The following is a 26,589-nucleotide window of genomic DNA, read 5'->3' on the forward strand; positions in this document are numbered from 1 at the left end:
AAACAAAACACACATCACTATATACAGTGTTGGCACAGTTTCAGTTTAGTCATAAAATGTTGTTACACACCTAATTTTGAAAAGCTGCTTTCATTTAAAAGAGGGGTTATTTCTTCATTTATTTTTACATAAAACCTTTACTTTTCACAGATTGTGTCCTCCCAAAAAAATTAAATACTCCTTCCTCCCAAATCCACACCTTTGACTTCTTATTTACTCTTTTATAAAATACAGGTTTCTGTAGGGAGTGAACATGAATTACATTTTGTCATCTATAATATTTGTGCAAAACAAAGGTTTCAGGACACAGATCACAACTCTAAAGCAGACAGTGAAGGGCTGTTTGATTGCTTGTTTTGAGAAATTACAGTTTGGGGTATAATTCCCTCTTATTTTTAGGACAGGTTTAAGCTTACTTTTACAGTATCCACATCTCCAGCCTTTGCAGCCTCCAGCAACTGTCGATCTGCATCAGAATTACCTAATGGGATACCTTCTGCAAAATAAAGGAGATCGCATGATAGGTAAGTGTATGTAGTTGAAGGCTTTTGTTAAGACAGGAAATCATTTAGTTATTTCAAGGATTTCCCTTCAAAAAAAAAAAAAAGTTAACCAGTCACAGACAAGTTTTGTCTTTTCTTACTATCTACAGCTGTAGCTATTTGCTCTAACAGTATTTGCAAAGTTGCCTTCAGCAATGTGCTTCCTATCTATTTTGAAGTAGTGCAGTATGCACTAAACATTCTTATCTCAGTTTCAGAATTAGACTATATCAAGAAGCTTATCTATCTGTATGGTGTCCAAACCTTACTCTTGAAAATCCATGTACCCTGTTGCCGCTGCTCACAAATACAAAGCAGCCATTTTTTTTGCTTTGGAAACTAATTTTCTGCTTACAAGATTCCCCCCTCCCTACATCAGGATTTTTCCAAAATTACCCCACGTGGCTATACCATGAAATACTCTGAGGATTTCTGACAATCTATGTAGCTGAATACTAGAGAGTAAATTATATTGTTAACCACACCTGAGCAGGCACCCTCCCTGTGTACGTGGTTATGGAGTAAGAACTGCACAACCCAGTATTGTCTTTTACAGAAAGTACTTTTTTGTGTTTACTATTATTTCTTGACAGCACTTGAAATGGCAAGTAAAATGAAGCACCACATTACTTCAGAAGTGCATCCTGAATAAATCAGCTGTACCTTGTAGTAGCTGTTGCACACTTTCAGTCCCCATTTGTAAGGCTGTAAAGCCCTGCAGAGACACAATGGAAGGATCACATCCAGAACTCAACAGCAGCCTGCAGGTCTGAAGATGACCACAATATGCTGCTCTATGAAGAGAGGTCTGGCCAAGATTATCTAATGCATTAACCTAAAAGTAATACAGACAAGAAATATGACCATCAAAACTTAATATTAAAGCTGTTTTCATTACTTACTGGGAGAGTTTTACAAGTATTCTTCTTACTTTAATTAAAAGAACATATTCAGTGTATTTCCAAAGGTCATGACATTTAGAAAGATAAAACTGAAACAAAAGCAGTTCATAAAGTTATAACTATTAATACATTTACTGAGAAAGAACAGCCCCCTTTTAGAGCCATGTGAATAATCCAGTAGAAACAAACAGTTACAGCAGTTTTACCACATACAGAAGTAGGCCATTGTTTTGCTCATGACAACACAAATCCTCAGTGCTAACTTGTAGAATACCTTCTACCTGCATTGGCTTATTGAGGTCTTTCAAATTGAGGACTTCCTGTGTGTTTCAGTCAAGGTGTATTTAACAGCTTAAAACTCTGCACCCAAATGTTACTTGTATGTTCTACTGTTCCTCTGATTTTGATCACTGCTTTGGAAACTTGACAGCAGTCAGGCTGTACTGATGGACTGATGGCCTATGCCTTCAGTGTATAGATCTACAACCTTCCAAAATGAATTATTTCAGAAAAGTCTGTCTACTCAGCTGTCCATTCTCGTGCCATGAAAATCTATATAGTAAGCAAACCTCAACACAAAAAGTATGAATAATAACTCATACCTTAGCTTCATGTTTCACAACCACTTCGACAACATCATTATGAGCCTTTTCTGATGCCACATGCAGAGGAGTCAAGAAGCTTTAAAACAAACAAACAAAGAATAATTCAGAATGTATTTTGCAACATTTTCTAAACAAATACTTAGCAGTATACATTTGTAAGCACTCACTCTTTCGTTTTTTCATTGATGTTGGCTCCTTTCCTCAGCAGCAATTCGCATACTTGTTTTCTCTTAGGGTATGGAGATGCAGCAGCACAGTGCTGAGAACATTGAAAATTGTAGCATTAACAACTAGCTAGCAATATACGGGTTTTACTGCTTACTGATCAGCTGGCAGTTAAGAGCTGGTTTTGTGCAAAGATAACAGAAAAAAACCCCAAGCATGTAAAAGCTTATTAATTTGGGAGATCCACATGGGCTTTTGGATTTACTCTGGTATTTTCCAGAGCTCCGTCTCCACTAACTGCTGGAAACCTTCAAGCTTTACAAATAAAGCTAATGTACGTAGCTTGTTGTTGCTTAAAACTAGACTATTGTACAGAAAAAGAGTAATTTAGACAACCTCAAATAAACGGGAAATTTGGATCAGTCTTATCATTAAGAACAAAATATTAATCAATGTTACCTGTTTAAGCAGACACTGGATATTCCAGGTTGGTCTGAATTACACTGTTTGATGCTGAAATTTTTAGTCCTAAGCTATTACCTAGTATGTTTAGGTCAGCCACAACACATGCAAAATAATTAAGAAATCTTGTGGTATTACCAGTGCTGTCTCATGTGTTTGAGGATGTTTGAAGTTCACTGTCTCCAAAGAAAGATGTTTCTTTATACGAGCTACATCTGATTCTCTTGCAGCCTGTAGCAGTGAGTGACCTTTGAATTCATCTTTAAGAGAAACAAAAACACACCAGAAAGTTACACTCTTAACTCAAGAAGGATCAAGAGGATTGTTTCTTTCAGATAAAAATGCTCATTTTATTCAGCAGACCATGGTACAGGTATTTCCAACTCAGACTTAAGCTTTTACATGACTAGACAGAACTTGCTAGCTAATTCGAAACACTACAGGAATTTGCTTTGTTTCTAAAGCAAAGCCAGAGACATCCAAACTGGCTGAACAAGATTTGTTTCACTCACCACTGTTCTAGGTTCCACTCTTTGCACACATAAATCCCTACTCCTGACCTGTTTTTGCAAAAACGTTTCTAGATGCTCTATGAAGTCTAATGTAGTATTTACTGATAATTTTTCTACGTATCCCAGAAAATTGTTGTTTGATCGCTCAAGGACAGAATTTGAGGGCATTCTTTTCAACTCTTTAAGTTTGATGGACAAAAATCAATGCCTTCCATAAATTTCTTTGATCTTTCAGCAATTGTGGTATACTCAAACACATTCACCGTTTTGAACTGTTATGTTTTCTTTTCTTCAAACAAAAGAGAGTGGAAGAAAAAACCTAATATTTCAACAGCATTGATGCAATGACAGGAGCAAGCATGGAAAATGAAAGTGTGAAAGTGCACTGGCAAGGTTGTGAGGGAAAGTATATATTCAGGAAAGAAAAGCCACAAACCCATCACAACCACATGACTATAAAACTGACAATAAAATTATTTTAAATGCCTACATCTGTAAAATCTAGCAATCTCAATTTGTAAACAGTGAAATGTACTGTCCAGCATTGCACAACTGCTTGGAAAGTGTAAACATCTTCCAAATCTGACTTCTGGCAGGTCACTGTCTAGGGAACCTAAGTATACATTACAGTCTATAACCATAAAACTGATCTCACGTTATACTCACATGCTAATCGTTCTTTTAACTGAGGTGTTGGAGCCAAATCAATGGTGCTCTTGTTATGACAGTTCAACAGTGTTGGGTCAGCACCATAACTTAACAAAAGAGAACACACTTCCACCCTGTTCTTAGAAGCTGCTTCATGCAGAGGGGTGAACTGCCACAGATCCATCGCATTGACACATGCTCCATGCTTGAAAAGAAAAGGAGTATAAAAGACACAATATCAGCAACAGGTAATTAGAAAGACTTCTATCATTAGTTTCAATCCAGTAGACTGTTAAAATAAAAATCAATGTTTGTATGCAAACTGTATGCATTCTCCAGACATTAATTTTCAGTATAAAACAACATTTCAGCACATTGCGGTTTTTAATTCTTTATTGTCTCACAGGTTCATCCAAAGAAGCTAAAGGCAGACTAGTCTTTCCAGACTTTTTCCAGCATCTCTAAAAGGAGAGTAGCTCTGCTATAGGTCAAATCTGAGAAAGAGCCTAAAATTCATATACTCCCAATCACCTTTGAACAAGCATTTCTTACTGCTCTAGAAAAAGTCTAGAGTGAACAGCTGCACTAAAAATAAATACATGTTTTGTGAATAATCCCCAAGACATGAATGCCAAGATATCTAGGAGACAGGTAAAACTGAGTTCAATTCAAAACTTTTAAGTACAAAGTTATGCAAATAATACTCTTGGATGTTTAATATTTGTGTAATTCTTCTCCAATAACATTTTGTGTGCACCTTGAGTCCTGCCTGCAAGCAAGTCTGATAGGATATGCTCTTTCCGCGTTGCAAAAAATAAGTCAAAACTCACTGGAACAGAAATCCAACAGGGAATACAACTCTAGCTTAACAGTTAAGATATACAGTGATGTCTAGGCAAGCCGTTTTTCTTTGTCTAGTACCACAACTGTAAAGATTCACTTTGCAATTGGCCTCTGAAGTAAAAAAAAAAAAAAATCTGGACTATTTATACTTACTATAAGCTTATTTCAATATCTTTTGCATAATTTTTGCTAAGTAAATAGAAAGACACACGGAATTATTGGGGACTGAGACACATAGGACAGAGTAACAACAGCTATTCCCTGAGCATCCAAACATCTAGAGCATTCCCAGCTGTTACAATGATCACAATTTGCTGCAGCAGCTGAACATGGGCACAGTTGGGTGGACAATACTCTCAGATTTTTGCAGGCCACATATTTGAGCCACTAGTTTGACAAGAATCATACTTTATCTTCAAGACTAACATAATCCAGATAAGTCACTTCAGTTCTGAGAGAAAAAGTGACATATTTTTCTTTCTTTGGGGTGAAGGCCAGAACTGATGTAAAGTTCATTCCCTCAAGAGACTGATTACTCTCTAATGTTAAAACATTTATGATCTTTACTAGTATTCCATTCAAAAACCTCTTAATACCTTGCCTTCTGAAACAGTCTTCTATTGTCAAACTCATAATATTGCTCAGTTTTTGTGAGGTTTTTTGGTGGGTTTTTTGGGTGAGGGTGGGAAGGTTGAGATAAGAATTACTTACTTGGTGGTACAAAACCATTCAACTTTTGAGCAGAGAGAGTTAAAAGCAGAAAGCACACTTATAAGGAAAAAGCTTCCTTGCAAGCAGAAGATTCTATAGCTCCAGGTTTATAATCACTAACATGTAGAGCAAAAGCAATCTATCACTCTTTAAGTTTTGTAAATCTAAGTACAAAATAAAAAAAATACAACTTGTATGTGTCTATTATAAATAGTTCTTATTTAATAATGTGCAATTTAAGCTCTTCAAAGACCAACCTTTACTAGAAGCTCTGTTACTTCATAATGACCATAGGAACAGGCATTGTGAAGTGGCACCAAATCTCTATATAGGAGAGAAAGGGGAAGGATTATTATCTTAGTGTGCATATTTCAATTCCAAATGCATCTATAACATTACAGATTATGGTACTATATTATACCTTAATAATTTTACAAAAATAGTACATATAGTACAATAGTTCAAATGAAGTCGAGGGGAAATAAGAAACTGGAGAACAATCCAGAAAATCCCATCAGCATTTTTCAGAACAACAAACTTTTAAAACAATCAGAAGATGAGAAATTAATTGCACTGTTTTACTGCAAATGAAATTGTTCTGCTCAGAATCAGAAGCCTAAGCAGGAAGAACTATCTGCAGGGGGTTTTCAGGAGAGACAGTAATCATTTCCTCTTCCACAACAATATTGCTGTAAGATTATCTTCTCCCTTGGAAACTAAAGAAGTTTTACTGGCTAATGTTTAAGTAACTGTACATATTCTACACTAATGGTAGAGTTAGAGGTTTTAAAGCCAGCTCTCTCAAACTCAGTGGTCTTAAGAGCAAATGAGAAATTGCCCAAAGCGACTACTTGCACTGTGGGCTAGTAAGGGAGAAATGACAAAAGAGAATTCCAAGCCCCAAGGGACAGTTAAAGCTGTCTGATCAGGCAGCTCTTTATGTAGCTGTGAAGTAATCCTAGGAAAAACGAGGAATAAGAGTTTGCTTTCTATGATCTTTAATGTACATAAATACACAATTTAAAAATAGGGTTTTTGTTATATTTTATGTAACTAAATTAACTTAGCATGTCCATATTTCACTACTTTTCCTGACATAACAACCAAATGCTTGAAAATGTAGTCCAAATAAAACCTCTGGGCAACAGATCTTATATTTTATCACATTATTTGCAAAAAGAAGTGTAGAAACTTAAATAGTAGAAAGAAAATTAGGATTGATTAAGTTATTAAAATATTTGCTGACTTCACAGAGGTGTATTAATGTATTTCATTAAACAAAAGATCATCATTTGGCTAATGATACCTAAAAGGCAGAATGATGTATGGTCAGCTTAATTTGGATTCTACTGATTCACAAAACTTAACCCTATACACTTTGTGTTTTTGTCATAATATAAAGGTTAAAGATTGCATACCGGTCTCAAGCTAGAAATTCTTTATGTTTAAAATAGTATTACTGGGTTTTATATCATCTCAACTTTTAACAAATTCTGTTTATTCTGAACAAAGGAAAAATGAACCTACCCTTTATCCTTAGCATGTACATCAGCCCCATGTTGCAATAAGAGCTGTACTATTTTTACACGATTATACCCAGCCGCTAAATGTAAAGGAGTAGACTGAAATGACAGAATGTAAAAGCAATCAGTAACACAAAATCAAGGGTTCATTTTATATTTATTTTTTTCAAAACTTGTTAACAGTGCTAATTACTGAAGTCATAAAAATATCTGCAACATAGGAAAAAGGAAAAAAAGAGTGCTTGAAATCAGACATTTGATAACTGTGTTAATTGTTTACTGACTACTCTTAGAGTCACCATGAACACACATCCTGATTAAGTTTAGACATTATCAACAGAGATTCTTGTTAATGTCAGTGAGTGCAGTATGTTCATGGGGTGAGGGGAAAACTTAGTCTTCTCTTCTAAATTCTCATTCTCCACAGAGCAGTCAAATAACTGCTCTATGATCTTCCCTAGCAAACCCACTCAAGCATACCCATCAGCAGCACCAAGGTCAAAGCTACAAATTAGTGAAATCTTACCCTCTTCATTTACAAACTGGGTTTGTACAGTTCCTAGAAGAGGAGTCTTATAACTAGAAGATGTGAAAATAGAGATGCAAAGGCATTTTGGAGATCCCAACATCTTACCACAAAGCCTTAAATAGGAAAATTAATTCAAGCAAAACCTAAATGAATGAGTACACACAGTTAATGAAAATGTGGATGCCAAAAATTGATTCTCAGTGATCTGAAGCTCTGGTAGGCTAGGGGCTGAACCCAGGAGACTATAAAGATTTTTTTAAATGGAGATTTTGAACATTTTTCATGTAGTTCTTTACCAATACTTATATCTATGAACGGCGTGTTCCCGAAAGAGCAGTGACAACCTGCCTAGCGTGTATGGCAAATAAGGGGCCTGTGTGTCTCTAGGAAAGTGACAAGAATCTATGAGAAGGCTTCTCTATTACTGCAGACATGAAGGTCAAACAGAAGTTCCAATTGAAAAGATACTTGTTTATCACTTATAGATGGTAATACCTACATTGTCCTTTTAAGGCTGAACAAAGAAAAAGAATCAGCTAGCTGCTAGAGAGGTACAATCTTATTTTCCCACATATATTAAAGAAAATAACTGGGAAACACATAACAGTGAACTAATTCTACAACAGGTTTAAACAAAAATACCTTTCTGCCATCACTTGCATGACAGTTAACGTTTAACGGTGTAAGAAGAGACATCATCTTTTCTTCATTTCCAGTCCTGGAAAACAAGATATGAAATGGACAGAATCCTTTTTATTCCAGTTTTTAGTAGCTTATTATGTTTTTATATTTTTGCTTGCTATAATGTTCAGCAGATCTGTTCAGAAGTCATACATTACTTCTGTACTGTCAGCATTAAAGGAAAGGCAAAAGGCATTTACAGTATTATTTTTGTGGCTTTATTCACAGATAACAGCCCAAGTTCAGCATCTAGATGGAATGCCAGCTGAAAAGTTATATATATATACACACACATTCATTACACACAAACCCCAGACAATTCTGAAAATATAACTAAATTCCTGATATCTTCCAAACATGCATACCTGGCGCTTTCTAAGAGTTCATCTTTCTTGTATTCACCTGGAAGACAAAAGTGAGATTCTTTAGTTGTTAAATAAATTATCTGTACTTGTGAAGTTCACTACTTATCCTCCTCTTTCAAATTTTAGAGAACATAAGTGCTAAAAATCTGACAGTTGATGACTGAGCTAGCACAATAAACTGTTTATGCAGAACACATTCCATGACTGAAATGATGAAGGCCATATGGGAACTTCTATTTAGAACTACAAAACAGTGAGAAGTTAAAGTAACATCAGAAAGAAAAAAAAAACCTTAAAATACTGTATTACATTCATTTGACTGTTATTAGTCATAATGTAATCTAAAGATTATCACTTACCAGTCAGCACTGCTTTCGCAGACGGATCTGCTAAATCCAAAGCTGTTCTTCCATCTGTGTTCCGGATGGTTGGTTCAGCACCATGCTGCAGCAGTACTACAAAATGCCAAAGTTTTCCATGACAAAACAATTCTACAAGACAAGGCTTATGAGATGTATCATTACTGTAAGCAACAAGCAACAAAAGAAAGATCCAGTTACTGATTCTAACTTTCCCTTGCAAATTTTTGATGATAGAATTCCTTAACATCAGCTGTGAACAGTTTAACTAGTGAAACATGCCTGTACATATTTTATGAGAAAAGAGCAGAGCAGAAGTGGGACAATTACAGATTGGCAGGAGGCAATCTCAACTGAAAGACACTGACTGACGTACCACACAAAATGTAGCAGTAGCTACATTTTATCAGCTCCAGAGCACTCTGCCTCAAATCCACAAGTGCTTGTGCCTGCCCTACACTGTATGCAGCCATAGCAGGCCATGCATCTTGCACTGATATTGGGGACAAACAGGCAATGTTATATATGCAAGTCTCCATATGTTCTCCTTAATAAAGTAAATGGGAGCAAACCACACAATCACAAAATTAGTTTCTTGACCTCATACGTAATTTTCTACCTCTTCCTAACTCTTAAGAACTGTGTAGGAAAAACAAGTGGTCAATAATTGAAGCTTAGCTCCTACCCTTAACTAATTTAATATGGTTGCTACATACAGAGCCAGAATGAATCCACTATTAAAACAAGTTTTGTTCTTTCCACCACACTGCGAGCAGCAGCAGAAGACAGCATAAGAGTCTGGGCTGGAGTAGAAGAGAATCTAGCTCCATAATGTCACTCTAAAGCTCTTTTCCCATTATGTCAATGTGAACCTCTATACTTAGGTGATTATCAAAAACATCTAAAAACTTGTTTCTTATAAAACTAGCATATACATTTAGGTTTATACAAGATTTTTAGTTTTAATCCTTATACCAACCACAGCTTCAGAGAGTAAAAATGGTCTTTAAAAGGTTCTTGATTTTTCACAGTGAAAAGAAATGAGTCAGTCACAGAAAAAGTGGGAGAATATTACCAATGCAGACATCTGTCTTGCCCTTAATGGCAGCTTCATGAAGGGGAGTGTAATTCCAATTATCCCGAGCATTAGGATCTGCACCATGCCGCAACAGAAGATTGACAACTTCGGCATGACCAAAAGAGCAAGCATTGTGAAGAGGAATAAGGCCTCCATCATCTCGTGCATGGACATTGGCACCACTTTGAAGTAAATATTCAACTACATCCTTCCGACCAAACCCTGGAAGACATAAAGGGAAGAAAGGTATCAGTGTGGGTTAAGAGAGTTCGTTGTCCCACACGCACAGGTTAAACCAACTAACAGTAACCACTCTAACTAACAATCGCAACTGGCATTCTTTACTAAAAGAACATTTACGCACTAAGGCTATTTTTGAAAACCCTAAAAATTACATTAAAACCAGCAGAAAAGTAACATTCAAGATTATCGGAACAATTGATATCTTGATAGGGCTCTCATGAGTCATCAGCTTATTGCAAACATAACAAAAAGAACAAAAAACTGACAACAAAACCTCTTTTTAAGTAATTTTATATGGCTATTAAGCCAACTACATTTTGCATGATACTCTGCCCACTCAAAGCCAGTTTGTGGAAGGATCAATACTGAGCCCGGGGAGCAGTAAGATGAGACTGGCTACAAGCCAATGCACATACAGTTAATATTCTAAGCTTTTAAAAAAAGGTTCCTATAACATGACAAGTATTTTACAGAAACACGTTGCTTGTTGTGTTTTTTTTTTGTTTGGTTGTTTTTTTCAAGCACATAAGCAGCACTGCTTTCAGGTTAAAACTAGAAGTATGAATGGCTATTTGCTTTCTAAGGAATAATTAAGATAATGTGCACACGGCTTCCATCTTTGAAACGATCACTTAAGAAAACCCCTATGGACATATAAAGTTTATCTGAGACCATTCTCTATTGAAGAAATTTATGAGAGTATGCGTAAGCATAATTTAAAGATATTAATAATATCTATTTTCAGTGATGCCTAAAATGATTATAAATATTTGATCATGACTGAAGCACAGAAATAGTCTTACACATTCTGAGGCACTTTTTCACAATCGTGCGATTCAATTTCGTAGACAGCAAAAAAATAAGTCCACTTTCACATTTGGGGTTAGAAACATACCATAAATAAGGTAATTACTCTTATAAGCGCATTCTATAGTTACTATTGCTTAATTTCAGCTGTATCTTGCACATTAATATAACAGCAAATAAATCGGGACATCAAACTTACCAACTGCATCCATGTTTTCTCTAATATCTTCACAGGAGGACAGAATAACTTAGGACTTCTGACTGTAGTCATTATACCCATCTGGTCACATTCCAAAGGCCACTGCCTACAGAAATCCCCCAAAGGTTTCACACAGGTCTCTTTGGGTCTCAGGATTATTACGGCAGGTAAGAGCCATGTTTTCACCATGTATCAGACTTGTGCCAAGTACCTTCTGGGAAATAACCTGCATCTGCAGGACTTGGCATTCCTTGCTTTAAATGTAAGTTGCAAACTGTTTTCCTGAAGAGGTGCAGAACTGGGTGGGGACAAGTCTTGGGCTTTTCCCTCAGCCTGAATCATGACACAGTTGCCAACACCAGTGATACAAAGACCGTAGCAAATTTGAACTGTGTTACAACTCATCCATGGAACAATAGGTAGGTATTAAGTCCATGCAATCCTAACCTAGAAATTTCAGTGACATTTCAGTGACAAAGTTACAGAAATGTATGAGAAGTGCCAGCACCTTAGTTACAACTGAATGTCTTTGTTTAGTTGCAACTCAACTTTTTCATAGCGCATTAACTAAACCTGACTATTCAGTAAATCCTTCTCCCAGACTGACAGCAACCGGAATTTCAAAGCAAAAAGCACTTTTACTTTTGCTACTCAGAGTTTGAGAAACACACACTGCCATTATTAAGCAATTTCTGGATCCTGCTTTCTGAGTGATCTCGTATACAAGCTGTATAAGCAAAAACCAAAAAGGCTAGAAAAGGTATTCAGAAAAGCCTTCATTAAATTTTATTTTTCTCCCTCTTCCCTCAGAAGTCTGGTAAGAAAACCCATTTCCCACAGATTTCTGATTATTATAAAAATAATTTTATGTGAAACTTTTTAACCCCAGAATGAACTCCAAGGTATTTTCAAGTAAGAGCCACAAGACTAGACTGACGATGTGCTTCAATTTTTTAAAATACATTACTAATAATACAAATCTTGGTTTGCTAGCACCTTGACTTCAACAGAACCACATACTGCACAGCAAATTCACTTCTGAGTCTCAACATTACAGTTATCCATCTCATAACTAACAGAAGGCACCCTGCCTGTCATAACAGCAAACAGGAGCTCAGCACACTTCACATGAGAACTGGATCAGACCCATGGTCCATGCAAAAACAATTTACCTGCACAAGAAGTCATATTCAATGCACAGGCATGCATATTTCTGCTGCCAAAAAAATCAGTACCTATTAACATATACCCATGCAGCCATATTGTCTATAAATTACATGCAGCATATTTCTAATTATTAAATATATTTAGCTTTCATAACTAGATATTATAAATATTGTTGCCTTAAATGTGTCCACCTGAATTCTCATCTTCAAAATTTCAATAAATTGTTTCTAGTCTGAATGTATTTTCTAAATTTGCTAAATTCTTCAACAATCTACTCAGATGAGACTTTTTACAAGTCCTACAAACACATCAAAGCTGTTACTTGATGACAGACTGCTTGGTATCATCTTCTTCTTCCCGTACCAAAAAGGTTTTCCAGAACTGCTTTAGTTATGTTAGAAAAGCCTCTGATCAAATTCTCTGTCCAGAAGCTACACTTCTGGTAGCTAAACATTGCTCTTTATTGTGGTTTAACCTGGCAGGCAGCTAAACACCACTGACAACCATTCGCTCACTGCTTCCCCACCAGAGGGATGAGGGAGAGAATCAGAAAAAAGGTAAACCTCATGCATTAAGATAAAGACAGTTTAATAGAACAGGAAGGGAAAATACTAATAGTAATAATAATAGAATATATAAAACAAGTGATGCACAATGGAATTGCTCACAACCTGTTGACAGACACCTAGCCAGTTACCGAGCAGCAGACGCAGCCCCCTGGCCAACTCCCCAGGTTTATACACTGAGCACGATGTCATTTGTTATGGAACATCCCTTTGGTCAGCCTGGGTCAGCTGTCCTGGCTGTGTCACCTCCCTGTTTCTTGTTCACCTGCAACCTTCTGGCTGAAAACTCCTTGACTTGGTATAAAACCTGCTTAGCAACAACCAAAACATCAGCGTATTACCAACATTCTTCTCATATTAAATCAAAAACACAGCACTGTACCAGCTACTAGGAAGAATATTAACTCTATCCCAACCAAAACTAGGGCATTTGTACAGAAGAGATTCCTGACCCTCAAAGCTTTGAGGTATAGCCATGTTTTTGAATGGAAAATACCCACCTTAGCAGGAATCAATACCATAATTGAAAATCAACTGTAGTGAACCTCATGATAGGTGTAGAGAATTCCCCTGAATGTCCTCTATTTAGTATATAGGTTCAATCAGATACAGTTCACGAGCAACCCATAGCTTCTCTCAGTGCAGATCCTGCAACCATTCAAAAATAACCTAAGTAGTCTAGCAACACCCCTAAATTACTTAAAATTATTTTAAGGTTGAGACAGGCTCATTTACATCATATCAATTTTTGCAACTTGTCTTCAGCACTGACTGCACAGCAGGCATTCCTTACTTCCTTGTGGAAGCATCTGTACGAGAGGGCACCATATACGGAAAGAGAAATACTTCCTCATTATTTTCTAAAGGATGTATATGTACAGAGGAAGTGGCCAAACTCTGTATGATGGTCTCCTTCCTCTCTCTTGTTTTCACTGAGAATGGAAAGAGGGGACAAACTTTGCCGACATAGGGAAGGGAGCCACTACCTACTGTAACAGTTCCTCTTTGCTATTAGTCCACTGCTGCAAAAAACATTTCACTTTTTTTTTTTTAAATACATTGTCATTTTTAAGGGGTGGATTTTTTTTTTTCGCTCTTGAGCTTCTATCAAAAGACCAATTATATGGTATCACAGCTTGCAACTGTGCAAGATAACTGTCTCTTCATCATGATCACTTTATTTCCTATTGCAAAGTAGAAGGGCTACCCATGGCCTCCAGCTGTCAACTCTTCTACCATCTATGACAGCCAAGCAGCTCACTGCACTTATTCCTCCCTGAAAAGTTACCAACTTTTTAGCTGATAAATCCTGAATGTTAATCACAACAGAAACTCGTAACTGTATAGATATATATATAATTTACTTATTTACAGTTGCTGTCATGTCATAATTGATATTCACCTAATTTTGATGGGACAAAAAGCTAACACAAACAACTGAGTGCCAGTTCTTCTCCTCTGCCCCAGGTGTTCTACTTTTAAACGAATTTTAGTTTGCAGGAAGGGCATTTTGGTTCCTGCTGAGTCCCTGAAACCTTGTGATACTTTCAAGTTTAACATCCACTGTGATGGAAAGGATTGACTTGAAGAAGTACATGTAGCATATAGTGAGAGAGGACTGAGTCTATTATGTTGCAAAGGGTGGTGGGCTCTTGACTTAAGCTTCAGTACAACTTATCTACCACCCACACAATTGTGTACTACAAAATCCAAAAAGCAACCTTCACTAGGATCCCAATATATATTGCTTCTAATAATGATGCACACCTAGGGAAAGCTTGTAATATTTAAAAAATATATTTAAAAATCCACCTTTACAAAATAATATATGGAAAAAATAACAATTTGGTTTATTTCTTTAAATTGTTAGCTAAAATCTGCGAAAAGACTTAAAAAATGGAACGCGAGTTCAGAGTCCAGAATGCCACTGCATTAAGAAAAAAGGGCAATACAAAACCTGCCTTCATATTTCAGCTCCCCCTCTTCCATAAAATAAGTCTTGAAACTGCATGAAACTAACTATAGAGTTTTGTTATGTATTTTCTAAGAACACACATCAAGAATAAATAAAGCAAGAACACAGCAGACTTTTGCTTTACTTCCTGGAATGTAATTTCCTTTAGAGACAGAAGACAAAATAAGGTGTATTATTCCAACTGTGAATAATGGGGGAAAAGCAAAACAAAAACAATAACCCCCAAATCCAGGAGTTACTTATGTCCATCTTTCACACTGAGTCTACTACAAGTAGGCTGACAGCAGCAGAGTTCTACCTGAAGCAGTGCAAGAGTGTTAATTCAAGCAGTTACACAAGTATTTTATGTCATGTGTTAACCAGAAACTTTTGGCATCTCTTACAGTCTTGTGAGAGGAGCATTTAACTTCTGTATATCAAGTCTGAAGTGGGCATAAGCATGGCAATGGCCTCTCCCATTCACACACCAACTTGTTTAACATTAGAAGTTTAACAACTACATTAAATGATTGCTACACATTTTTTAAAGAAAAAGCTTTCTATAGATCAGGAATTCTGTTTTTTAAGTCACTTTTTCAAAATGCAGAAAATATACTAATTTGTTTAGTAGTTCACAGTTTAGTAGTGAACACGCAGGACTGTTGCATATAAAAAAAAGAGCTGCAAAAATGTTTTCCTCTGACAGGATATTTTGTCTCCTGGGCTCTCTTATCAATCCAGTTTCTTAAATCTGTGAAATGCAGCTCTTGACGAGGCTTTCAAGAACTTAGACCTCTTAAGTCTACTGAACACAAGGAAAGGACACCTTAAGTAGAAACCTTCTCCAAAACAATTCAGTGAAGAAACAAACATCTTTATTACTATCCGTGTTGTTTAGGTGAAAACAGGCTGCTGTCTTCTGCAGCTTGCCAGCCTTGGGGTCCCAAATCTAACACTGTAATCAAATCAAAACAAACATGAAAACAACAGTCACAGTCAGGTCTTTGTCTGAAAAGGTGGGATGCAATCTTCTGGCCTGTTGCCAGTGAAAGCAGTTGTTCTGTGATGTCAGCTGTTTGCATATTTAAGTCCCAAATTAACAAAGCCTATTTGGTAAAGAGAAGAATACAAAAAGCTTATGAACAGCATTATCTGACAGGCACCCTTCATGGGTGAAATTACAAAAATAAGCGGGCTTACTGAAATCAATGGGAGCAGTACCCAGGACATATGTCACCTGTCAGAGCTCACACACAACACCACGAACAGTCAGAACCTCAGTCCAGGTGTCCCCAACAGAAGAAACAAGACGCCACCTGTACCACGCAGCAAACAGTGGGTGACACCTCAGCAGCGAGGGTCGCGCCCAGGGCCGGTCACAGCCGCAGGACGGGCGCCGGATGCACACAGGGCCGCTGTGCCCACCCTCCCCCCCCTGCTGCGGGGCCTGCGCGGAGCCTTCGCACCCAGCGCTTCCCCGCGGCCCGGCCCTGCCCAGGCCCCGCGTCGAGAGGGAAGCGGAGCAGCGCGGCCCGGCAGCGGGCCTGGCACCCGGCGGGGCTGTCCCCTGGGCTCCCCTTCCCCACAGAGGCGGTACCGGCGGCCTGAGGCCCGTACCTGCGGCGAAGTGCAGCGGGCTGGACTTCCTGCCTGCCGTGTCGCGGCTGTTCACGTTCTCGGGCCGCACCAGACGCTTGACCCGCTCCACGTCCCCGTTCCGGCAGGCCTCGAAGAGCTCCCGGGCCGGCTCCCCCCCGGCGCCGCAGCCCGGCGCCTCGGCCAAGGCGGCCGCACCGCCTGCGCACCGCCGCGCCGCCATGCCGGGCCGGGCCCGCTGGAGGCGGCCGAGCAGCCCCCGCCGTCCCGCTCACAGGCCGCGGCCCTGCGCGGCGGCAGCTCCACACACGCGCCGCTGGGCGGGGCGCTCGGCCCGGCGCTGCGCGGCGGAGGGATCCGGGCGGAGCAGCGGCGGCGCAGCTGCCGGCCTCCCTGCGCAGGCGCGCTCCGACAGGCTTGGCACGCGCGGGGCGTGCACGCGTGGGCGGTCGCACTGAGCACGCGCAGTGGCGCGGCTGCCCGCGGGGACGGTGGGTGGTGCCGGGCAGTGCCGGGCGCGCTGGGACGCGGCTCCTGCGGCCTGCGGGCGGCTCGGAGCGGAGTCCGGGGGCCGCGGGTCCACGGCGCTGCTCGACCCTTACCTCGGCGGCGGGTGTTGCCCTTGCGCTCTGGAGGCGCTGCCGGGGCGGACGCCCATCGCTGCGGCCCAGAGCCGGGAATGCGCTGCGGCGGCTGCTGGGACCCAAGGGGCGCCCAGGGCTGAGGGGGTTCCCGGCCTACCAGCCGCTTCCACTGCACGGAACTCGTGTGTCAAAGTGCTGTCTCGTCTCTGCTTCCCCGCGAAGGCCCTTACTGCTGCGAAAACGATCTGAAGCTGGGATTTCTGCTAGTGCAAAACAGAAACAGTTTTTCTGTCCACTTCTTTCAAACTTAGGGAGGAAGCAAGATAAAAGACACCACTGATGCACATTGTCTTTAACCTGCTGCCTGCTTCTTTTTAAGAGAAGATTGTGGTGCAAGAAATCAAATGCAGAGCTAGTAATTTGTCCTAGAAGAACAAATGTCCTTTTGCTGCCTGCCTGCAGTAATTAAATGTAGATTTGGAGGTGACAGCTATTGAGGGATGTATTTTTTTGGTCCTAATAACTTCGTGATTTGATCAAAAGCCTTACACAGTTATTTACATAGCAAAATATGTTGCTCAAAAGGTAATTAACTATAAAATGGAATTTATACAATATAAATTACACAGGTTTTTTTCTAATCTCAGAAAGCAGCTATTAGAAAATACAGTTGCTTGGCTTTGCCAATTGAAGGCTTTAGAAAGGAAAAGAGAGCATCTTTCTCCTTCTTGTAAGCTTAATAAGCTTGGTGGGGATGCTAGGGACTAACTGGAGGATTCATTCAATAATTTTGAAAAGTCTTTTTCCACTCATGCCATAATAGAACACTTTTAAAAATGCAGTTGAATCAGGTCAGCAGTTTCCTGTTCTAAAGTCAGGAAAGATAAGTGCCTCCAAACTCAATTGAAGTTGTAGACTATTTTTGTACTTGTAAATTAAAGTGTGTAAGAACTAGGAAAGAGATCGGCTGCTAATTTGCACAGTTTAGTCACTTCCATTCTGTTACATATCCTTGTCTCTTGATCAAGGCAGTTACACCAAGTTGTCTCTCCCTGGTCCATGTAAATGCCTAAACTGTGCCCAGGAATATTTTTTTTGCGGAAATTACTAGTTGTCCCAGGCCAAACCGATGCTACAGTGACAGGTCAAGGTCCAATGCTTCTGTGTCCTGGCACTGTTTAGTTTAGTGGTTTAAACATAGTCACAGTAGAAGTGTAACAGAAAAATATAGCCAGCGCCGGGATGGAAAGCCTGTGCTTTGACAAATGTGATGCCTTTGTCAGGTGTATTTTGTCATCCCACTGGCTTTTCTCCCCATCACCACTTACCTCATAAGCTGTGTTCAGCAGGCAAGGAAAAGTCAGGCTATGACCAGGGTGCCTCTATCAGCTGCGTCATATACATAATTCTTCTGCTGCTTTGCATGTAGCCATAATGTTCTGGCATAATCTGTCTCATAGGCCTGTAGCCACCTCAGACCTTTCCATCATCTCCCAAGTACGTGTGATTAAAACTGCCCTTCTACACACAGGCTCCACAGACTGACACCAAGAGCTTCAGTGCTGCAGCTTGTGTCTTTTATTAGCCCCTCTAGCATAGCTGGAGAAAAATCCTTCTTCAGGCCTAGAGCAGGAGGAGCAAATGCATTAATTTGAAGTTGGCTGCTTTCAAAACTGAAGAAGGGGCTGTGTATCTGAAAGTGTGTGGAAGTGTAAATACCTGTGTACACAGAAACACATCCTGTTCCCAAGGTCTTCTAAAGAAGTTTAAAACTAGAATGATTTTTCACTAGTTCTGTTTAAACTCTATGTTTCTTTCCTTGGCAAAAGCTATTATCAAATGCTAATGGAAAACCATTGAAGTGAATTAGAAGAAGAGTATATTATAAAATATGTTACTGTTATATATCTTAAGTAGATAAATTCCTCACTCTTTCCACATCATTACACCAAAAAGATACTATTCTCAATTGCCTGTATCCTGACGTCCTTTTCCAGTATGGCTTCCTGATAGCTTGAGTGTAAAACTATTGCAAGTGTCTGTGAGCAGAAAATAATTTTTGAATATGTGATGCTGTAAGAGCAGGATTCAATTAGACTTGAATTTAGTGAGTCAAAGACTCAGCATATTTTAGGACTGGTGTATTAATAGCCCTTACACTGACATTTGAGATTCACATTATGTAAAATAAATTTATTTTATTTTATTTTATTTTATTTTATTTTATTTTATTTTATTTTATTTTATTTTATTTTATTTTATTTTATTTTATTTTATTTTATTTTCTCTATTTATTCTATGGGAAAATAATACATAAAATTCAGTGTTTTTTCTCCAGTCTTCTGTACAGTAGTATGGTTAGAAAACCAAAGCTGAAACATATGCCAAATCTCACCCAGTGTATGTAGTGTTTTTTTTTTTTTTTTCTAGAGAAAGTGGGGCTTGTATCTTGCCTATCATTAGCACCACCCAAAAGAACTCATTAACAGCTTGGAAACATTTAACTGCTGTTTTATTTTTCAGTATAATTTGTGATACACCGATAACCTCTACCTTTGCAGCACATTTATATTAGTGGCATGAGCTGGCCTGATAGAGACACAAAAGTATTTTTAGAGAGCATAAACAGTTTGTTTAGAAACATGGTCGCTAGAGGGCAGAAGATAAAAATTAAAAATACAAAGAAAAATAAAGAAGAAAAGGGGACTGTTTGGTATGGATAGACTAAGGCAGCCTTAAAAATAAACCCTTTTTCCTTGTGTCTGGGAGATTAAAGTTTACTTCTGGGCAGAGACATCATCCCTGCCAATCTGCAAGGCAGGCCATCAGATCATCATCTTGTGAGGATTTCTCAGCTCTTTCTAATTGGTCACTGCAGTAGTTTGCTTTGCTCTTGGAAGCAAGGTAAAATGCTAGAATTAATATCACTAGGACATTTCAAATGTTCAGAAGTTTAGCTTATTCCAAAAGAAGAATGATTTAAAATTTATTCCATTTGAAGTATTTCCAGATGAGACTTGGAAAGAAACCTCTAACCAACAATAATTAATGCTGTACACCAGGAAATAATAAAACATACCTATAAACGAAAGAGGTGAATCTGGACAGAAACAGAAACGGTGTTAGTTACTTAGTTACAAACTAAGTTAGTTAGTTAGTTAGTTAGTTAGTTACAAACAGAACAGCTTAGTTACTACCTTTTTAAAACAATAAATAGAAACTTTCTCAGTGTACGTCTTTTTTTTTTTCCTAAATGAAAAGACAGGCTGATCGATTTAAGAAATAAGAGCTCACTGCAAAATCAAAGCCAAACAGCTTGTGCAGCAGTGAATGTTTGTACAACCAGATCTTTAAAGGCACTTACTTTCTCCCTTCCCCTTCTCATCCCATCTACCAAGTATTTTGACTACTTATCTTAAACAAGCAGGAGTACGTTCCTTTTCTCTGCCAGTCACTCATCTGCAGTTAGTGACATGTTATATGTGCCGGCCCTGTTGTACCAGCAGATGGGGATAAAGTGAAAAAAATATAAAATGGAGACGTGGAGATGGGGAAGCACTGAGAGAACGAGCATTGCAGAGGAGCAAACACAGAGCCAAGCGGTCCCTCTAGGAGATGGGTTTACACTGTGAGATGTTGACAAGCTGTAACAGTAGGTGATTTAGTTATCAAAATACTGTATCCATGTATGCAGCAGCCAAGAGAACTGTTCAGCAGCTTGCTGACCAGCTGTGGAGATGGCAGTTCACATGATAGAATTAGAGAAGATTCTTTTTAGTGGTAGGGAAAAGCTTGTGATCCTCACACCAGAAGTACAGATAAGTGTATGAGAGTTCATGGAAACTACATCACACAGGAAAAAGGGCCTTTTGTCCAGGACCCTAGTGATTTCCTTAAAATGATTCCAGTTTTGCTGTCAAAGATGACTAGACAGACATGTGTCTAGAGGGCTTAAAGGGAGATTTTGTGTGTTTTTCTCTAGTGCCTGGAACATGTCTGGGAGGACAAAGAGCTTGTTTAAAAGCATAGATTCCACTCATGCAAACCAGAATTACTTGGGCTGCCAGAATGTGAAGATGGCAGAGACCTGGGAAATTGTTATTTGTTTTTCAGAAGAAAGCCACAAGTAGCAGAGGAGCAGTAGGGCCAAAGATGAGCATTGACTGGGGATGCCAGCAAAATGGACTCATATCTCAAATAGTTACAATAATAGGTAAAAGCTAAAAACAAATAAAGGCAAACTAGAAAAACTACCCAACCATGTCATTTGCAGCTATTCTGAAGCTGTACAAAAGGGAAAAAAAAATAGTGGGCTACTTAAGTTATAATCTGTCTAGAACTGACTGAGGTGGGAAGTAGTAATTGGCTCGTAAAAACCATCTTAGAGTGAGAAAATTTCAGAGGAGCAAGAACTAGTGAGAGATTATCCATGCATTTAAATTGCAGTTCAAGCATTATTTTAACAGATTTCAATATTTGTTTCCCGTCCCAACTGAAACAAACAAACAAACAAGCAAAAGGCTTTGGGAAGGTTCAGGCATCTTCACAATCTATCCTGCACACTTAACGCAAGTGTCCAAGTCTTCCGAGTAATTAACAAAGCAGGTAGGTTTCTCACTCATGTACTCTTAATTGCCCTCTGAAGCACTTCACCTCTTTCTGTTGATGGCATAAGAAACCTATACTTTTAATTTGGATACCTAAATTGCTTGTGTATAGTATGTAATTTAAATACCATGCAGAGTATGCAGCGTGAAGGAAAGCAAAGCACCAACTAAAGGTAAAAGTTTTTTTAAAAGTGGTAGTGTACTGCTCCAACTACTGGCACATAGGTTGGCAAAATGTTATTTCAGGACAAATCTTTGAGAGGCAATTTCTCAACAATTCAAATGATGGCTTCTTGGAACAGCTCGTTCCACAGTCTGGGGAAAAAAAAAAGAAAAAAGAAAAAAGAAAAAAGGCAGCTATTCTTGACTTAAGCCCAAGCAACACAGTTACTTGGTTCAAGAAGTAACCGTAATTCCACCATGAAGTAATAAAGATCAAATCCAAATAATTTCAGCATTTCTAATGGAAGGCTCCTACTGAAAAGTAGTCCACGGCACTGATTCAGAAGGAATCATGAGGAAAAGAAGGAATGTCATGACAGTGGTATTAAAATCAGATAAGAAAACATTAAAATCTTAAGATTTACTGTGAATAATGTGTAATGCACATAATTTATTAATTAATCCATTAATTAATTAATTAATGCACATTATTAATAATGCACAATAATGAATAATTGCGCAGATTTTTAACCAAGTGACAGAAAGTAGGAAACGGGTCAAAAAAGTTATTGGAATCAAACTCTAATGTTCATAAATTGTCCGTAAAAAACATTAAAAATAGTCATTTTTTTTTCTTTAAAAAAGGAGGATTCTTAAAAATGAACACAATTGTCTATATGTCCTGCTAAGCACAAGCTATCATGGAGCTAAACCAACACATGACAACTACAAACTTCTCCTTTGGGATGATTTTTCCAACATCATATCACTTATTGTAATGTGTAATAATGTCTCAAGAAGGGTAGAATACATTTGGCCAGGAGTATTCTTGCAGAAAAAAATTTTGTGATCCATTAAAACAATTCTTCTGCTCCTGCAAGTAAGGTTTAAAATCTGCGTCCAAATATATTTTTGCCTGTAACAAATAAATCTCAGAAGATTAAGACATTTACCTGGTAAATATATTGGTATTCCTACCTGAATGCATGGTAGGCAGCCACCCTGCATTGAAGGCACTAATTCCCACTTAAGAGACCTCTATTTCATTTATTTGTTCCATGAGTAAACTGAAGACTGAATCTGTTTACTAGACCTCTCAGACTGAAACAAAGTTATACAAGAGCTGGTTATACCTTAAATTCAATGTAGAATTTGGCCTAACAAAACTAAGAAAACCCTGAGTGGTCAAAAAGTTCTAAAATATTTCTATCTTTTAACTTTTCTAAGGGCCAAACAAGTTTCAAAACTAAATTAAAATTCATCAGTTTGGTTTTATTTTCAGATTCTGCCATGTAGGTCTCTATTTTTTTATGTATTGCCTGGCTAAGTGTGTGTGAGAAAAAACATCTTTGAACATTTTCACTGATGCTATACAAAAGGTTTGTTGGATTTTTACACTACAGTATACTACTACAAAGATTCAGTGAGTATTTAGCACAAGGATGGGCTCCGAAACATGGTAGTAATCTAACTCATCTGTAGCAGGTTTTCTTGTATTATGTCTACATAGGCTGCAAGAAAAGAATAATTCTTATTTTCAATTTGTTCATTGACATTATTAGTGGTATGTTGGAAGAGACCTTAGCAGCTACATATGCTGATACATTATCAAAGTATAAACTATATAATTGCAATTTTTATATTTTCACTTGGATTACCTTTTACATGCAGGTTCACAGAATTATCAAGTAGATAAGTGAATTACTTCCCTTTCAACTGTCTACTAAAAATAGGTGTTAAGACATGTTAAAAGTAAAGTATCTTGAGCGTCAGTGCCACACACACAAAACCAATGTGTAAAGCAATTTTAAAATTTATTTTTTAATTGAAAGAAAAGTTAGTATGTTGGTAGGCTTTATTTATTGCCAGTATTATACATTTAAAGGATGCGAAAATATTAGCAAATTAAGTATTGTATTCTGTCACAGTTGAGTGCTGTACATGAATGGCAACATACCATTCATTTATATACATATAAAGTCTTTTTCAGGGTTTTGTATTTTATAGCAAGAGAGGGAAAACTTTGAGGACTTTATTCAAATAGTTTATTCTAGGATTATTTCTGTTACATACTTTCTCTAATTCCTTATAAGCAGCTGAGACATTTCTTCTGCACATTCTATAGAAAGCCTTGTAACAGTAACTTATGTCTTTATTGATCCATGGAAAATAATTTTTCCATTAATACCAGAAAACTACCGTTTTTTCCTTGGATCGAACATACCTTGATTGTTGAAAGTTCGCCTTATGGTCATGCTCAAGATCATGGTTACACTTTGCCTAAAAATAGTAAACAGTAGTGCTTGTATTTCACCTGAGACTGTGATTAGTTTGCAGAACATGTACCCACTATGTACTTGGCCAGTACAGCCAGTGCCTAACACCTGATAAATTCCTCTTTAGATGGCAACATTTTTGAGTGTATAAGGTAATCCTAAATGTCATGGGTTATTTAGTTGTCTGGGAAATATATTTAAAAGTTATCCTTTTTGTGTTTTAAAGGTGAGTGAATGTATTTCTATAAAAATAAAAAATAGGCCCTTTTACTTAACAGACTTATATAAATGCAAACTATTGCTGTTAAGATGAAGTTACACAGGATGTCATTTCAACAGCAAGGTTACTTGGGGTTGAAACTAAATATATCTCAGGCTTTATCACTCTGGAATCCCTCCAGGAGAGTGAGTGGTCATCCTTCTCTCTTTCCTTTTCACTTATTTTCCCCATCTGGCCAGGGTCTTTCACCTTCAAGATGGGATCTCCAGTACGTGCCCAGTGGGAGCCTATTTTACTTTTCAGATCTAACTCATAACTCAAACAATTTCAAAACTGGAAACAGAACAACTGAATGGAAAATTAGATTGGTGGGAGGTAGTGGGCATGATTAAGATCTTAAAACCTTGAGGACATCTGAAATGCTCTCTCTGCACACAATGTATGTGACACAAACTAAATGGCACATAGGCATGTGACAGTGAAATAGCTTTCTCCCAGTAAGTTAGTAACTGTTTTTCTTCAGAAACAGTTACACTGAAGATCCTTTTTTTTTTTGTTGTCTGCACAGCTCATGCAGCAGAGCTACTGCTGTCTTTCTTGATATTGTCCATGTATGGAAACTCTTCAGTGTGGACCAGAACAGCCCTTGCAATGTAGATGAGGACATGGCACCCAGCCGTTTTTGTGGCACTTTTAGCTTGTAAACAAAAATCCTATGCAGCAGATAAGCACTGGACAGAAGTTGGCCTCATTTGTATTTGGCCCAAAATAAATTACATCTCTTGAAAAAAAATATATGGAATACAAGCTAGCTACTAGGGATATTTAATTGTAGGCAAACAAATAATTTTTATAATTTGAGTTAGTCTGAAACAACCAGCAAAGTGCCTAATGTCAGCCATGTATTCAGAGCGGTGCCAAGCACTGTAGGACCTATGAACGCACACGCAGCAGAGTACACAAATGACTCAGGGACTTTCTTCTCTGTTCAGACACTTCAGACTATAACAGTATCTAATAATTTTATTAGGAATATCAGTTTCCCATTTTATAGCTAGATTGAGTGATCTGAAAGAAGCCTACTTGCTCTAGCAAAGATTTGGGTGACGGAAGTGCAGACTGTTCTTAGAACAACTGGTACGTGCCTGGCCTCATGTTACTAACATTTTATCTGAGATACAATGATGACAGTAATGAAACGTCAGGTCTGGGGAGTCCTCCATTTTAGCCAAAATAGCTTTTAGTAAACTGAACTTGGAACCAAATAAAATAATATATTTTTCTGAGCTATTCTGACTTGGCAGCTAATCAGGTAGCACAGAGAGGGCAGCTCTGGAAAGGTGGGCTCACCTTGTGGAGAGTAGGAAGTAGAAACTGTCCCTTGCATCCAACAGCACAGCAACACCAGCTTCTGGAAGAGAACTGCTTTGCCTTTAGTAGAGATTTCATGGAGTTCTGTAGGTGTGGCCCACCTTAGCTAAGAGCTATATCAGTGTTTTTTCACCCAGATGGCTAAGCTCTGGCTAGCAAAGAATTATGGTGTTTTCAATAGTCATGTTGACTTACATAGAGATACCTGTGTATGGGAAGGTCAGAAACATACCTACATGTTTTGCTAAATAAGCCAGCCAACTGCTGGTCCCTTTAGGGCAGGAAAGGAAACCAAGGGCTTTGCTTCTGGGCCAGGTAGTTCTGCTGGGGGAGGCCTGAAATCCTGCACTGGCAGAAGAGACAGAGAAATGAATGAATCAGTCTTACTATAGATTCCCTTAGCTGAGATTCCTCCATCCTGTTTTATTTATCTATGGACAGACTTATAATGTACTTCGATGATGAGCTCATGACATTCTTGAAAGGCATACTTAATAAGCCCCCGAAGAAAAGAACCAGTTCTTCTATGAAATTGGAGACATTATGCTTCAGAAGAGTAAGAAATTAAACAAGTATTCATGCTACTTACATTGCTGACAAAAGCTGTGGGAAACCATACTGGCTACACCTCAGTTATGCATTGATGGCAGCCCTGAGACCATGCTCTAAAGTGACAATCTTGTCATTCAGATGCCAACTTGGAAGCAGTGACTAAGAGATGGTGTGAGCTGCTCCCTCACAGTGCTGAGTCCAGCACCTGGGGCCACAAAGGCTGCAGGCAACTTGTGAGGCAGCAAGATGGATTGCAGATGGACAGGCAGTATGGCACTGCTCAAAGCAGCACATATACAGCTGTTTTGTCTTTTTTATGGAGGCAATTCACCTGTAGAGATGGTAGAAGAGTTCACTGTA

The 26,589-nt window shown here is 38.4% G+C and overlaps 1 protein-coding gene across 1 annotated transcript in view; it reads right to left on the reverse strand.

The window, feature by feature from the left end:
- The window catches only part of TNKS2 (tankyrase 2), a 30,196-nt gene extending 13,402 nt beyond the window's left edge, over positions 1-16,794 (reverse strand). Inside the window, exons 1-13 of the mRNA XM_082052598.1 lie at positions 16,479-16,794; positions 9,923-10,147; positions 8,848-8,943; positions 8,489-8,525; positions 8,085-8,160; positions 6,918-7,012; positions 5,648-5,714; positions 3,855-4,041; positions 2,815-2,936; positions 2,217-2,308; positions 2,047-2,125; positions 1,206-1,377; positions 417-496 (exon numbers count right to left, since the gene is read on the reverse strand). Of these exons, the coding sequence (XP_081908724.1) occupies positions 417-496; positions 1,206-1,377; positions 2,047-2,125; positions 2,217-2,308; positions 2,815-2,936; positions 3,855-4,041; positions 5,648-5,714; positions 6,918-7,012; positions 8,085-8,160; positions 8,489-8,525; positions 8,848-8,943; positions 9,923-10,147; positions 16,479-16,680 (1,530 nt within the window). The 5' untranslated portion in view covers positions 16,681-16,794. The remainder of the gene's footprint in view (positions 1-416; positions 497-1,205; positions 1,378-2,046; positions 2,126-2,216; positions 2,309-2,814; positions 2,937-3,854; positions 4,042-5,647; positions 5,715-6,917; positions 7,013-8,084; positions 8,161-8,488; positions 8,526-8,847; positions 8,944-9,922; positions 10,148-16,478) is intronic.
- Positions 16,795-26,589: the final 9,795 nt, after the last annotated feature.

Source organism: Streptopelia decaocto (genome assembly GCF_964273445.1).
Source record: "Streptopelia decaocto genome assembly, chromosome: 5".
Classification (NCBI taxonomy): Eukaryota; Metazoa; Chordata; class Aves; order Columbiformes; family Columbidae; genus Streptopelia; species Streptopelia decaocto.